Below are 14,527 nucleotides of genomic sequence, written 5' to 3' on the forward strand. Positions count from 1 at the left end.
AACAAAGGAACTGCCCAACTTAAAACACTGTTTCTCCTTTATTTTATCCTAAAATACTGTAACTACAAGCCAATAAATGAAGGGGGAGAAAAAGTCAGAATCAGCGTAAAAAATACCAGCACTTATCAAAAACACAGCAGGCAACTGTTTCTTCCAGCTATCTCCTAAATAATTCATGCCCAATATACAGAAGCCAATCTTGGGAATACACAGTGCCAAAACAGTCAAGGGAACTGTTTCTGCCATCACCCAGAGGCAAAGCACAACTCCAAAATAGAGGGACTGACCAAAAGCATTGTACTTAAACCCCAACTGCAACAAATAGCACCAAACTGTGTCTGGAGGAGCTCTGCTACACAGCAAGTGTGGTCCAGGAGCCTGGGTGGGATCCTGCATCCCACAGGACAGTCCTGGGCACCTAAAAATGCCCTTTGCATCAGCCAAGCACCCTATGCCTGCTGAATCACCCAGCTGTGTTCCACTCCGAAAGCACCAACTGTGTTTTTATCTTATTGCCAGTTTCCAAGAGAATATAGATTCAAAAAAGGGGTTTGACTTCAGGGGGATGAACCTCAAGAATTCCTCACATAGGGTTATGGAGGCACAGGTGATGTCCCATCTGTAACATGCAGCACAGACAATTTGGGGTAAGGAGGAAGAGCAGGGCAGGACCAGGGTCAGTGGGGTGGGGGTGACACGTGGGGACCGCCCAGCCCTTCTGCCACCATCTCCACTTGATGTTCCCAAGAGAGGAAACACGCTCCAGCATAGGCAATGTTTGTTGTGGGAGGTCAGGAAAGACAAAATCAAAGATATTTAATAAACAGATGGAGAAATGTCAAGTAAAGCAAAATGAGAGGTAGATGAACACAGGCCAGAGTCAGGTATGACTTCCCCACCATCCTGGATGAAATACAACTGAAACCAGGGTCGTTTAGAGCTCCCTTTATTTGCCTTCTAGATGTTTTGAGCCATGAGCTCTGGTGTAACACATTCAAGCTCCTTTCTGAAACTACAAAAGCTACAAACCCACTTGTAGGTCTGAGTCCATCCCCTGTGCTCAAACAGCAGACAGGCTCTTGTTCAGCCTTGAGAAGAGACAACTGAGAGGGGAGCTCATCAGTGTCTGTGTGTTGTGTGTCTGTGTGTCTATGTGGCTGTGTGTCTGTGTGTGTCTGTGTGTGTGTGTGTGTCTGTCTGTGTGTGTGTGTGTGTCTGTCTGTGTGTGTGTGTCTGTCTGTGTGTCTGTGTGTCTGTGTGTCTATGTGTCTGTGTGTCTATGTGGCTCTGTGTGTGTGTGTGTCTGTCTGTGTGTGTCTGTGTGTCTGTGTCTGTGTGTGTCTGTCTGTGTGTGTCTGTGTCTCTGTGTGTGTGTGTGTGTGTGTGTGTCTGTGTGTGTGTGTGTGTGTGTCTGTGTGTGTCTGTGTGTGTATGTGCCTGTGTGTCTGTGTGTCTATCTGTGTGTCTGTCTGTGTGTGTCTGTCTGTGTGTCTGTCTGTCTGTCTGTCTGTCTGTCTGTGTGTGTGTGTCTGTGTGTGTCTGTGTGTCTGTCTGTCTGTGCCAAGCAGACGAACCGGGCTCTGCTCAGTGGTGCCAGCAGGGCGAGTGACAATGGGCACAAAGTGATGCACAGGAGTTCCACCTGGAGATGAGGAAAAACTTTCCTGTGCACAGGAACAGATTGTGCACAGAGGCTGTGGAGAAACTAGAAATCACTCGCTAGAAATATTCCAGAACTAACACAGCCCTGCACCGTGTGCTTGGGGGTCACAGAATGGCTTTGGTTGGAAGGGGATTTTGAACATCACCCAGTTCCAACCCCCTGCTGTGGGAAGGAACACCATCCACTAGGCAAGGAGCCCCTTCCCCCGGCTTTGGACACTTCCAGCGATGGGGCTGACACTTTCCCTGGCCAGGCTGTGCCTGTGGCTGTGATTTTTTGCTCTTTTCGTGTTTGCGCTCCCCGCTCCCAGGCCCCGCCGCCGCCAGGGGCGGCCCCGCGCCCGCGCCGCCCGCCGGGACCTCCGCGCCGCCAGGGGGCGCCGCGCAGCGGAAGCGAGCGGCCACTTCCGCCCGTCGCGGCTGAGTCACTGCGCCGCGCCGCCCTCCGCTGCCCCGAGCCGCCCGTCCCGCCGAGCCCCGGCCCGCGGCCCCCGTCCCGCCGCCGCCATGCCGCTGGAGAACCTGGAGGAGGAGGGGCTGCCCAAGAACCCCGACCTCCGCATCGCCCAGCTCCGCTTCCTGCTCAGCCTGCGGCCCCGCGCGCCCGACCCCGCCGCGCGCGACGAGCTGATGGCGGCGGTGCGGCTGCACAGTGAGTGGGGCCTGGGGGAGGCTCTGTGTGTGTTTGTGTGTGTGGGGTCTGTCTGTCTGTCTGTCTGTTCGCCGGCCCCGCTCCGACCGTGTGTCTGTCTGTGCTCATCCATCCCCGGGCAGGGTTTGTACACGTCCCCCCGCAGCTCGGCACCGCTCTGCCCCCGGGACTGACTGCCCGGGGCACGGACAGCCCGAGAGCAGCGGGGCAGGGCCAGGGCCGGACGGACCCGTGCCCTGTTCCCAGCTCCGGCCACTCTCACATCGTGCTGGCGCTGTGAGAGTTGTGAGCTTGGAACCACGGGCTGCTGTGCTCGCACTGGGATAAAGAGAATCACAGAACATGCTGAGCTGGAAGGGACCCGCAAGGATCATCCTGCACAGGGAACTCCCCTCTGTGCCTGAGAGCATTGTCCAAGTGCTCCATGGGCTCTTCCCTGGGGAGCTTGTTCAGTGCCTGATCACCTTCTGGGGGAAGAACCTTCTCCTGATATCCAACCAAAACCTTTCCTGACACAGCTCCATGATGCTGACTCAGGTCCTGGTTTCCAGAGAGCAGAAATCAGTGCCTGACCCTCCACTTTGTCTCTTGAGGAAGTTTTAGACAGCTTTGAGGTCTCCTTTCAGTCTCCTCTTCTCTAGACTGAACATCTCAACTGCTCCTTATATATCCCCTCCAGACCCTTCATGTCCCTCCTTTGGATGCCCTCTAACACCTTAATGTCCTTCTGGTATTGTGGTGCCCAAAACTGCTCCCAGAACTCGAGGTGAGGCCACCCCAGTGCAAGGTAGGGAAAGTGCAAATGGGAGCAGTGTAAGGAGCAGTGATGAAGAAGGATCAGTGGAAGAAGCATGAGGGGCAAGGCCTGCAGAAACAGTGGCTGTGCTGTGTCTGGATTCAGCAGGTACCTGGTTACAGAAGGGACATCTCTGGCGTTGACAGTTAGGTTTTCCTTTTAGGAACAAACACACTCGTTGCAGCAGTGAGCAGCAGAACCTTCCTGCTTCTCTTCCAGACATGGCTCCATACTACGAAGCGCTGTGCAAGTCTCTTGAGTGGCAGATGGACACGGATCTGCTGAACAAAATGAAGAAAGCCAACGAGGAGGAACTGAAACGTCTCGACAACGAGTTAGAGGATGCAGAAAAGATCTTGGGGGAGAGCGAAATCCGGGATGCAATGATGGCCAAGGCTGAGTACCTGTGCAGGATTGGGGACAAGGTTGGTGACACACAGGCTTTATGGACTTGTAAAAAACACTGCATGGGAACCCTGTGGGGCAGGTCCCAGTGAATGCTGGGGGACTTGCAGAGCATTTTCTCTGTGGCACAGCTCACACAAGGCTGGCAGAGAGGGGAGGGTCTTACTGAAATATAAATTATCTGGAAAAAAACAGTTCTTGAAAGAAAACAGCTTTTTTCTTGACAAGGGGAAACGTTTGCAGATACCATTATTCGCTTTTGTTGTGCCTTTAGACTTATCCAAGCTATTTAGAACATGAAGCTGAATTTCAAGTTACAAAGTAAATTTTCATAGTCTTTAGCTTTAAAGAATACATGAGGAGCAGCTTTTAAAACTGGATTTAAACTTGGATACGTTAAGATTATTCAGAATGCATAATGAGAAAGTCACAACTACCAGTGGGAGACAGCATATGTTCTTACAGCAGGTATTTTGTGAATGCTCTGGGTGCTTTTAACATTCTTACAGTAGCAAATACTGTTTTGCCAGGAGGGAGCTCTGACTGCATTCCGCAAGACTTATGACAAAACCGTGGCCCTGGGACATCGCCTGGATATTGTGTTCTATCTGCTGAGGATTGGCTTGTTTTATATGGACAATGACCTCATCACACGGAACATTGAAAAGGCAAAAAGGTACTGCTTGGGGTGTCTGAGTGCACTAAAGCACTTTTGAAACAAGCTGGAACAAAAGAAATAGAAGATAAATGCCTTTTTGTACAGAAATGTGTGGGACTGGTTATGAATGAGAATCAGAGTGATGGGTGGATGTTACTTTGTTTTAGAGCACTTCCTGCTTCTGGATTTTTTTATGGTGGGGGAAGAGAAAGGTTTTGTGGTAGCTGTTTTCTAGCAGCTGGCTCAAATTGTATTTGTAGCCCAGGTCCCACTCCTACTTTTGGTGTGACTGGACTGTGCCTCTGCCAGCTAAGTCCAGCTGCTCCCAGTGGCACCCAGCTGACTCTGCAAAGAGGGAGCTTTTCCTCCAGAAGCAAGAGCAGCATGGTGTTTTGGTGCCACTGTCCTTCCCCTGTTCCCATTGCTTCAGTGTCTCTGTGCTCCCAATGTTTTGAACTCAGCAGTTCCCGTAGAAAGCTGTGGTTCAGTCTCTCTGCTGCTGCCAAGAGACACCAAGGCAGAGGAGGTTCCCTCTTCCCTTGTTCTTTGGGGCAGGGATATTTTGTGTTGCCTTCTCAGCAGTTTGGTCTCATCCCTGCCCTTCTTACAGCCACACCAGTTTTGTGCTGGTCCTTAAAAAGTGGCAACTTGTATATTTTTTTCTATGTTGCTGGTTGGACAGCTTTGATTTTAGCAGCAAAGGCAGTGGAAATCTGTTGCCACAGTCCAGGCTGACAGTAATATTTACCTGCACATCCACAGAGACTGTTGTCACAGCTGAAGAGGCTGTAAACTTTTCCTTTTAACTGAAACTTGCGCTGTGTAAAAGTCTCTGGCCTCTCTTGTCCCAAGGAAGCCACTTTCCTCCACCAACAGGTGTACAAAGCCTGGGCTGTTTCATCAAGCTGTAACATAAGTTATTCTTTCTCTAATCTCATGGTATCAGTTGATTTGGTACTTGTTTCATATAACTTCTTACATGACACATTTACATAAGTAAATGTTCTTTGTTCTATTTTAAGTCTAATAGAAGAAGGAGGAGACTGGGACAGAAGAAACCGTCTCAAGGTGTACCAGGGCCTTTACTGTGTAGCCATTCGAGACTTTAAACAAGCAGCAGAGCTCTTCCTTGATACAGTTTCCACATTTACATCCTATGAACTGATGGATTATAAAACCTTTGTAACATACACTGTCTATGTCAGCATGATTGCCCTGGACAGGCCTGACCTGAGGGAGAAGGTAAGGAGAGCACAGGGAAACACTGCTGCAAACTGACAGAGCCTTTCCTTAACCTGTTCATCTGGAGGCTGAAAGGGGTGGTGGTTAAAGATGTGTGTTTGCTTTCAGGTGATTAAAGGAGCAGAGATCCTGGAAGCCTTGCACAGCCTGCCAGCTGTACGGCAGTATCTCTTCTCTCTTTACGAATGTCGCTATGCAGCCTTTTTCCAGTCACTAGGTAAGGCTGGGTTGTGTCCCACAACATTGTTCCAGGTGTTCCAGTTACTTATTTCAGATCATACACAACTTTGGTGGAGTACCTACAGTCTACAACTAGAGCTATGTGCAGAAAAAACAAACTATAGAGATTTTTTTAACAGCAACCTAAAATTTTCTGCTTTGATTTTTCAAACAAAGACAAATTTCTCGTCCAATGAGCCTTGTAAAAGGTCACATCTGATTAGGTGAAAAAGCACTCTGGAAACACCATCTTACCTGAGGAGCCAGATCAGGAAAGATTTGAAAGCTTTCTGTGTAAAAGGGTGACACCAAAGAAAAGCTTTTCGGAAAATCCTCATTCTTACCAGTTTGCAGAGTGCTTGTTTTTCCTCTGTGAGATTTAGAATACAAGAAAAAAAGATATTTAGAAAAAGCAAGGAAAACCCTTGAATTTGTGGAAGACTAGGCCTGATGAGACTGAGTTAAAGGGGAGCATCTTCCTATTGCCTGCCTCATCCCAAGCCAAGAGACAATGGTGTCAGGGGAAAAAATCACTTCAGTGTCTGGAAATCCTTGCAACTAATTTAAGAGCTAGTAGCAGAAAATTAACATTATATCCTTATACAGGTGTGGGTAACAATGTTTCTTCAAGAAGTTACAAACCCGGTTGTGCTTGTTACCCAGCTCCAGGTGGTGCCTGCAGGCCGCAGATCCAGCTCACCTTCAGTGAGGAGGTTCCTCTCCTGAAAGAAAGATGCTGTGTTGATTACACACACACAGAGCTGTGCCACAATATTGTTTGCATGTTCTTACTGCTCCTGGTTCCAGAACTGATACGGATTACATGAATTTACTTCTCTTTAGAGCAGAATTCCTTTCATATCTTGAGGAGTGCGAGAATACAATGTAATTATGGTCACGCCTATTACTTATTAACTGGTGCCTGTGTCTTATTGACATTTCTGATATTTCTTAGAAGTTACTGACTTCTTTTTTTTTATTTTGCTCCTTTTTTTTTCCTTTCCAGCTATTGTAGAGCAAGAGATGAAGAAAGACTGGCTGTTTGCACCTCACTACCGATACTACGTGCGGGAAATGCGAATCCATGCCTACAGCCAGCTCCTCGAGTCCTACCGCTCCTTGACGTTAGGGTACATGGCAGAAGCCTTTGGAGTCAGTGTAGAATTCATAGATCAGTAAGTTCTTTGGCTTTTTCAGTTCAGAGAGATCTCCCTTTACACCTTGTAAATATTTATGGTGATCTCATTATGGGTAAATATCTTTGTTCACTTGTATTCTAAATATGCCAAGTTACATTTCTGTGGAAGAGTGTGAGAAGCTGGTAGTTTATTAATGACTCTGTTCTTTGTATTGCAGTATTTATTGACCTCCATGTGCTATGAAACTTTAGAATTTAGATAGCTTAATTCACAGCTATGCAAAAACTGAGCTGTTCCAACTTTGGGGATCTGCACATTTTTTGTACTCTGCCAGTCTCCCTCTCTCACTTTGCTGAGTTTCTGTTATGTGGACAGGATCTGATATTTGTCACTTAAACATACCCTGCAGTCCCAATTTGAAATTATTTTCTAGAATAAAACCAGCAGATTTAGATCATGATAAGAGCTAAGTGGTGAGTGAAGTAAGAAACTAACTTTTACTCTGTGTACATGAAGCATATTTCAAATGCCTTCACAAGAGTTATTCTTGTTTCAGATTTTCTAACACAGAAAACTTACAGAAATATGAAACTGCTTGAACTATTCAGAAATTAATAAGTGCTTCAAGAGAAACCAAATAACATTTCATTCAAAAGTATTTTTTTTAAGTCACACTAGTTTTTATGCTTTCCAGTAATTTATTATGAGTTGTAACTTATCTTACTGATTGTTGAGCACAGGAATATTTTCTTCTACCATCAGTGCTGTAGATCATCGTTGATTAAACAAAATAATAGCAATGAAATTTTTAGAAGCATTTAAAAAAATTAAATATTATTGATATACTTTCCTAATTAATTGACTGGCATGAAGATATTTACCTCAGGAAAATTCCAAATAGCCTGCTGTATTACTGCTGCCTTTGGATTTGAAGAATATTTGATGCAAAGCTCAGTGATAAGTTTCCCTAACTCAAGTACAACACTTTGGCCTTAGAAGAAAGAGCTAAGAGGTTTTGTGTTCAGGTCATTAAAATTATTTTTGAGTGCAATGTCCAAGCCTTAATAAGATGAGGATTTATAAGATACCTTAAGAAGATCCACAGACTGTTGCTTCAGAAATACAGTGTGGTAACAGCAGTTTCAGTGTTCTTAGGTTTGAAATCCCTGGTGAAACAGGATTTAACCAACTTTTTTCTTTATTTAGGGAGCTTTCAAGATTTATTGCAGCTGGACGATTGCACTGCAAAATAGACAAAGTAAACGAGATTGTAGAAACTAACAGGTATGTAACAACTCCTAGAGCTTGGTTTTGAATTCTGTATGATGACATTTACTCCAGAAGTGTTTAATGATTTGGTATAAATTATATTCTTAATTCTAACCCCCTTTTTTTCCCTCCCCATGATTCCTAGGCCTGATAGCAAGAATTGGCAGTACCAAGAAACCATCAAGAAAGGAGATTTGCTGCTAAACAGAATTCAGAAACTTTCCCGAGTAATTAATATGTAATTTTTTTAATGCAAGGGAATGCAAAATTTAGATGTTTAAAACATTTTGGAAGTAACCTATAAATATATTGCATAACTTGGTATACTGTAGGGAAAAAAATAACTAGCAAGAAAGGTAGTGTTTTTACTTTCCACTTCATTATGTACACACTGTTCTGTTCTGGTGTATGGAACCCAGTTCATTTATTAAATGTATGATACCGTTGGTGATCTCTTGTAAAAGACTTTGTTCCTTTCCTTGCCTCTATATCCAGTGTGCCATATTAAACAGCAAAGCAGGCTCATGACCTGTGCACACAGAGAACTCACAGCCATCTTATGCTTGCTCTTTTAAGACTTTTATACTGGAATCAGAGGTGAAAACAATCACTTGCATCATAGGAAAGTGGCCAAAAGTTTTAGTGAGGAGTGCACACTGTTCAGACAAGGCAGAGTCTTGCAATGAAGGGGTTACAGCTTAAGGGAGAAGGAATAAGGATGCAGGTGATTGGGGTGAAGCAATAATACGACCACAGAAACTGGGACTAAAACTTTGGGAATAACTGTAACAGAAGTAGCCTCTCTCTTTAAACTATTTTTTGCAAACTGTTGAAAAGGAAGTCTGCATGTGAGCAAAGCATTACGTTTGTAATTATTGTCTGAGTTAGATCTGCAGATGTCAGTGATGGTGGGAGCTGTGGAAGGGATTACTGCAGGCTGACAGAGCTGATCAGGTGCTGCAGGGGTTACAGTTCCTTTCTGCACAGCTGCTGAGGAATGAATGTCTCACTAGGCTGCTGCCATGCTGATGACACATGGTTTCTGGCCTGGCAGAGCCTCCAGCAGCAGCTGTTTACCCTGCTGGCCTGCCTTGAGGGGTTTCTTCCCTCCTCCCAAAGAAGGCCTGTGAGTTCTGTGAGCTTTTGATGCCTCTGCATTTGGAACATTTACAGCCTGTATGCATTTCAGCCTCAGTGCTGGAAGGAACCCCAGCAGGTGAGTGTACCCAAAGAGCAATCCTAGCACTGGGAAGCTACTGTGCCACAGACAGGACAGCTTGGAATTTCCCCTGCCCACCCCTCCCAGTGCAAGATCACAGAGGGTCTCCTGTCCTGGAATCCCTGCTGCCTGCCTGAGGTTGGACCCCTTGGTGCTCAGGAGCCATTATTATTCTCTGATGAGCTTTTCTGAAACTGAAAATACAACCTCACGAGTTTGGGTTTTTTTACTACTTACTGGAAGCTCTTTTGCTTGTTTTCCTCTCCAAGAAGCAGGTATTTGGCCAGAGTTTAAAGATGTACATTTCAGACAGTACTAGTTAGAAGAAAATTCTGATCTTTCTTCAGAATGGGTAGAGTAATAAGCAAGAACTCTAGTTTACCATGTGGTCAGCTATGAGTCTCTGTTTTGTGTGTTCACACACATGCCATTTCCTATAAAGTTTTAATTGATAAAACCCAGTATTCAGACTTTTCAGACCTGCAACAACCTCTCTTGTTTTTCTACATCTGTTCCATGCCAGGTAAATAGTGGAAGGCTTTAATCAATCTGACTTTTGGGAACATCTTCTCCACCTTCCATAGGTGCAGGTGTGAAGCCTATCAGAAAACAATACTGTCTTCATGTCTCCACTGACTTGAAGAATTTCTGTTTGGTGCACAAATAAATTTTCCAGCATATTTATACATTTTTACAGCATATTATACATTTAATTAACTACATGAAAGCTTCCATTCAGCATATGTATTACCATGTTTTTTTAATTGTAAAGAGAATAGAAACCTACTCAAGAAAAATTAGGCTAACGTGGGCTTCATGAATTCCAGAGAAATCTTGCTGCTCTCTTAGTGTAAGAGCAGCAGAAAAAAAAAGGAAATCCCTACTCTGTGTGGAAAATAAAAGCATTGCTAAAAGTTTTAGTGCTCTAAGATACTTGCAGAGCTCCTAACTGTGGCTATCATCCTGTGGAGCCAAGCATTTCAGAATCCAGTGTTCTCTGCTCAGGTGGGTGAAAAATAATATTCCAAACAGAAGTGTACAAACCCACTACAGCAAAGACCCCCCCTTTACAGATCCCAACTTGCCTTCACATTTTCTGATCTCAGCATACATCCTGCAAAAGAGGACCCAGGGAGATCCTGGAGATGATCTGGACAAAGATTTTTGTGCCAAGGGCTGGCAGGAAAGTGTCACAGCAATTTTAGCTGAACCTTTTAAGGCTTTGTGCAGCAGTTCAGCCTCTCAGTCATGCCAAATAGTGATGGGATGAAATTCTGTGAAAGGTGAAAGGCAGCACCTCCTGAAGCCCACAGCTGGAGGCGCACAGTTCAGCCAGTGTGGCTGTTCACATTCTTCTGGGGGGAAGGAAAAAAAAAGCAAAAAAAAAAAAAGCAATTTCTACTTCCTGAAGTAATTCCAATTCAACTTTTACTGTCCCATGATCATGTTACTTTTATATTCTGTTTATCCGATCTCATGCTTTCCCGTTATTTAACTCTGATTGTGAGCAGCACTCCAGACTCAGGCCTTCATGCCTTGCTTTTGACACCTTTCCATGGATTTATAGTCCACATGCCAAAGTTGTACATTCTCTCTTGTAATTTAAGCTTGGGCAGTTCCTTGAGCTAATGCCATTCTCCAATTTCGCTTTGCAAGGCTGACTTCACCCTCGCTACAAGAACCAGACAGAGATTTCAAGCCACAGCTTGAACTTCTCTCTGCAATTTTTCCCTGCATTAATGGTGGAAAAGGGGGTGGGAAGGGCAGGAGATGGGGTGGTTTAGCATTTGTTAGTAAACCTCTGCTACAAAGCAGTTGAAATGTTTCTGTGCAAGTCTCTGTGCAGTTTCTGGCTCCCCTGCAAACACCTCCGGTGCTTCTCCCGCTGAACACAAGGTCCAGCCTTGCAAGGGACAAGGCACTGGCTTTAGGAAAAAGCCACCTGTCATGGACAAGAAAGGTAAAGGGACCTAAACTGCAAAATGGAAAACAAAAAATATCCAGCACTGTCAGAGACCACCAAGCCCAAGCAGAAACACAGTCCCTGCTGATGCTGAAGAAAATTTTTGTGTCAATTTGGGCACAAATATCCACACCAGCTATTTCTTATAGGCTTGGACAAAGCTTTTTAACTGCATTTCTCACGCTGTTTTTCCTCCTTGGCAATAAAGTTGCAATACACATTAGTTTGAACAAGTTCCCTAGAGGTTTTCGAAGTTTGTTGGGTCAGAAAAAGACCAAGCATATGCCACTTTTCCATGACAAAGCTCCCATGCTGCTTGTTAGGAACAAATCCAGCAGCTAACACAGCTCTGAGCCAAAGCACTGAAAAAAAGCATCCAGTCAAAATAAAAAGTCCCACGGTGGATCCTTCAAGCCACATGTGTTTGATTATTTGTTGCAGCAGAACGTGATAATAATGAACCAAGATGAATTTGCATTTAAATAAAGGCAGGGCGAGCCCTCCTTTGCGCTGTTTTGGTGCTCGCTGTAAACAAGGAGCCCAGGGAGCGGCGCTCCGGAGAGCCCCGGGGCACGCGGCCAATGCCCACCCCTCACCCAGGGCACAGCTCCTGCCAAGGGTTGGAGCCTTTGAGCCAACAGCTCCACCGGGAGAAAGCCAAACAGCTTCGGGCTCCCACCACACATCTCCACAGCTCTGGTACTGAATGCAAAGGGCACTGACGAGATGCACAAATACACAAACCCTACACACAGGGAACCTCTGACCCTGGGGTTTCATTGCACGCATTGGCAGTCTGCTACATCACCAAATACTGTCCCAAATATAAAACTGGAGTATTTTCCTATGAGACAATCGCTGATGGGAGGGAAACAGTTTTCCACCCAGTTCAGGGACATCTGTGTTCCACTTCAGCACCTGGTCAGAACCATTTTTTATCACTAACTCCTTTAGTGAGCCAGAAGAGGGACCCCAAGGAAGGAGCAGCTCTGCTCTGCCCCAGGGTCAGGGCTCCCTGGCTCTGCACTGCATCAAGTGCAGCAAAGGAAGGGGAGAGGATGCTCCAGTTCCACAGAGCTCAGGATTACACATGGTGAATACACCTTTTTTTCCTTTCTTAACCTTGCCAGTTTTTTAACCCTGTATTAAATGCAGAGTTACTACTTCAGTGCTGAAGCAGGGTCAGGAAGCTGCCTGAACACGATGCCAAGCACAGAGCCCTGCTGGGCTGCAAACACCCGACTCCCACGCGCGCCCGGCTGTGGTCACTCGTACAGCTCTGCAGAACCAGCTGCAGCTCGTGCAGGAAGGCACAGCTGCTAGAAATTGCTACTGGGAATGAAAAGGGTTTGCAAGAAGGCAAGATAAAAAAAGAAAATACTGAGTAACGTGAAAAGTAAAAGTAGAACTATTAGAGGTGCTTGTTATAAAAAGAAAAGCAGAACTTGCCTGTTGTCTGAACCCCATTTGTAACTTGTAGCATTTATTCCAAATATTAAGAAAAGCTTGTTATAAGAGAAAAAAACCCAAAACAAAATACAGACAGAAAAAAAAAGGAAGTTTTGCCACAGATGTCACTCTGAAGTCCTGTCCCTTAAGAGCAGTTTCACTGGTTTTATAAACGGCTCCGAATCGCCCACGACACACAAGTCCTGGGTGCTGGGCAGAGAAAAGCTCTGCAGAAGTGTTTAACCTGCTGAATTCACACACTGCATCTTCAAACTCTGAAAACACAGAAGACACATTTTTTGGGAGTAAAAAAAAAATCCAGGAAACACAACGATTCAACATAAGCACATCTGGGGCTGTAAAGGCTGCTGCTCATTATTCTGATTAGAAAATAATATAAAAGGTGAACCTTAAGTAACAGAAGGTCCTTGCACAGGAAAATGCTGCAGAGGTGACACAGGCACTGCCCAAACCAGGCACCAACCCCCTGTGGGATGGAAAGCTCTGAACCTACCAGGCTGACTCGTGCTGCCAAGGGACAGTGACAGAATTTGACCACATCCAATTCTCTGAAATTAGTTCACGTAGGCACTGATACAGATAATGTTTTCCTTTAATAGCGAAGGATTTTATAATGAAGCAGAAACATATAATATATTCCATGCAACCAACCTCATTTATTGAAAAGTCCTAATTTTATTGCCTTGTTTAGTAACATGTTTGTTCAACAAACTAATCTTTTTCATGAAGCAAAGCACAACTTTTTCTTATAAATAGTATAAATTATTTTATTTACAGAAACTTGTTACAAAACAAATAGACTATATATTTATTTTTCTTTTAAATATCCAAAGTAATTTTTCTATCCCATGACATTTGTTCATGTACTATACAGCAGCCAACACAGAGTTCAGCTGATCAGATGCTCTTGATTATGTATACAAATTATCAAACTATTCACACATTTTACACAGGAGATTGCTTTTAGAACCAGGCTCAACACCGAGCAAGATGCTTCCAAGGCCTACATTCACATTGACATTATGTAGTGCTCATTTCAAAATTATCTTTAAAACATAAAATATCTCGCACAAAAGGTAAAAATGATTATTTTCTGCTGAACAGTGAAACATTTAAGAATCTTTCTAAGCCCAATTCCCTCCTCCAGGACAGAATGAGTAAAAGACGAGAGATTCCTTGGCAAGAGAACTCTTACAGGAAGACAACTGCCTTAGAAATGTCATTTGGAAATCACATCTTAATTTTTTTTCATGGTTTTAAGAGGTGCTTACTTGGGGTTTTTCTTCATTCTGGAATACCAACAATTTTGAACATTTTCTTAATTATTTGATTAATGAATATTGCTCTCCCCCCCTTTCCAAAATGAGACAGTTAAATAAACTGCTGGTTAAAACCATATTTCAAACCCTTGGCATTATATTAAATATCAGTTATCAATGGGATTGCTCCAACATAAGGTATTTAAATTAAAAGATTTTACAAAATCTGCTTTCTTTTGTCAGCCCATCTCATTAATTTCAGAAATATAGATATATGCATGTGTGTACATATACACACACACATATATATTATATATAGGTGGAAAAAGCAAGCTCCAAAATTTCAACTGAACATTCAAGTCTTTTAAGGAGAAGCTGTCTAAACAGTCCAAGCTTAAAACTAGTTATTCAGGCACTTTCAGTTTTTCCGTTAGTTTTAAACCACATGAGACCCACACGGATGCGCACGCACACACACGCACACGAACACTAAAAAGGAGAAGCAGTGTGTCACTTAACTAAATGGATCTGGGAGTCAGGCAACTGGTAAGCAATGCCACATCACCACGTGGGC

At 44.3% G+C, this 14,527-nt stretch overlaps 1 protein-coding gene across 1 annotated transcript; it reads left to right on the top strand.

Moving 5' to 3' along the window:
• Positions 1-2,085: 2,085 nt before the first annotated feature.
• PSMD6 (proteasome 26S subunit, non-ATPase 6) lies at positions 2,086-8,493 on the top strand. The gene is made up of 8 exons (XM_033071965.2): positions 2,086-2,314; positions 3,330-3,535; positions 4,046-4,191; positions 5,196-5,415; positions 5,524-5,632; positions 6,641-6,809; positions 7,980-8,057; positions 8,188-8,493. Exons 1-8 carry the CDS (start codon positions 2,170-2,172, stop codon positions 8,282-8,284), a joined length of 1,170 nt encoding a protein of 389 aa, XP_032927856.1. The 5' UTR covers positions 2,086-2,169; the 3' UTR covers positions 8,285-8,493.
• Positions 8,494-14,527: the final 6,034 nt, after the last annotated feature.

Source organism: Catharus ustulatus, chromosome 13, assembly GCF_009819885.2.
Source record: "Catharus ustulatus isolate bCatUst1 chromosome 13, bCatUst1.pri.v2, whole genome shotgun sequence".
NCBI lineage: Eukaryota > Metazoa > Chordata > Aves > Passeriformes > Turdidae > Catharus > Catharus ustulatus.

Bases quoted from the DNA above. Each gene is read 5' to 3' on its own strand.
- PSMD6 (XM_033071965.2), top strand. From the start codon at position 2,170: ATGCCGCTGGAGAACCTGGAGGAGGAGGGGCTGCCCAAGAACCCCGAC. The intron at 4,192-5,195 runs GTACTGCTTGGG...TTCTATTTTAAG, and splicing joins AACATTGAAAAGGCAAAAAG to TCTAATAGAAGAAGGAGGAG. The intron at 6,810-7,979 runs GTAAGTTCTTTG...TTCTTTATTTAG, and splicing joins AGTGTAGAATTCATAGATCA to GGAGCTTTCAAGATTTATTG.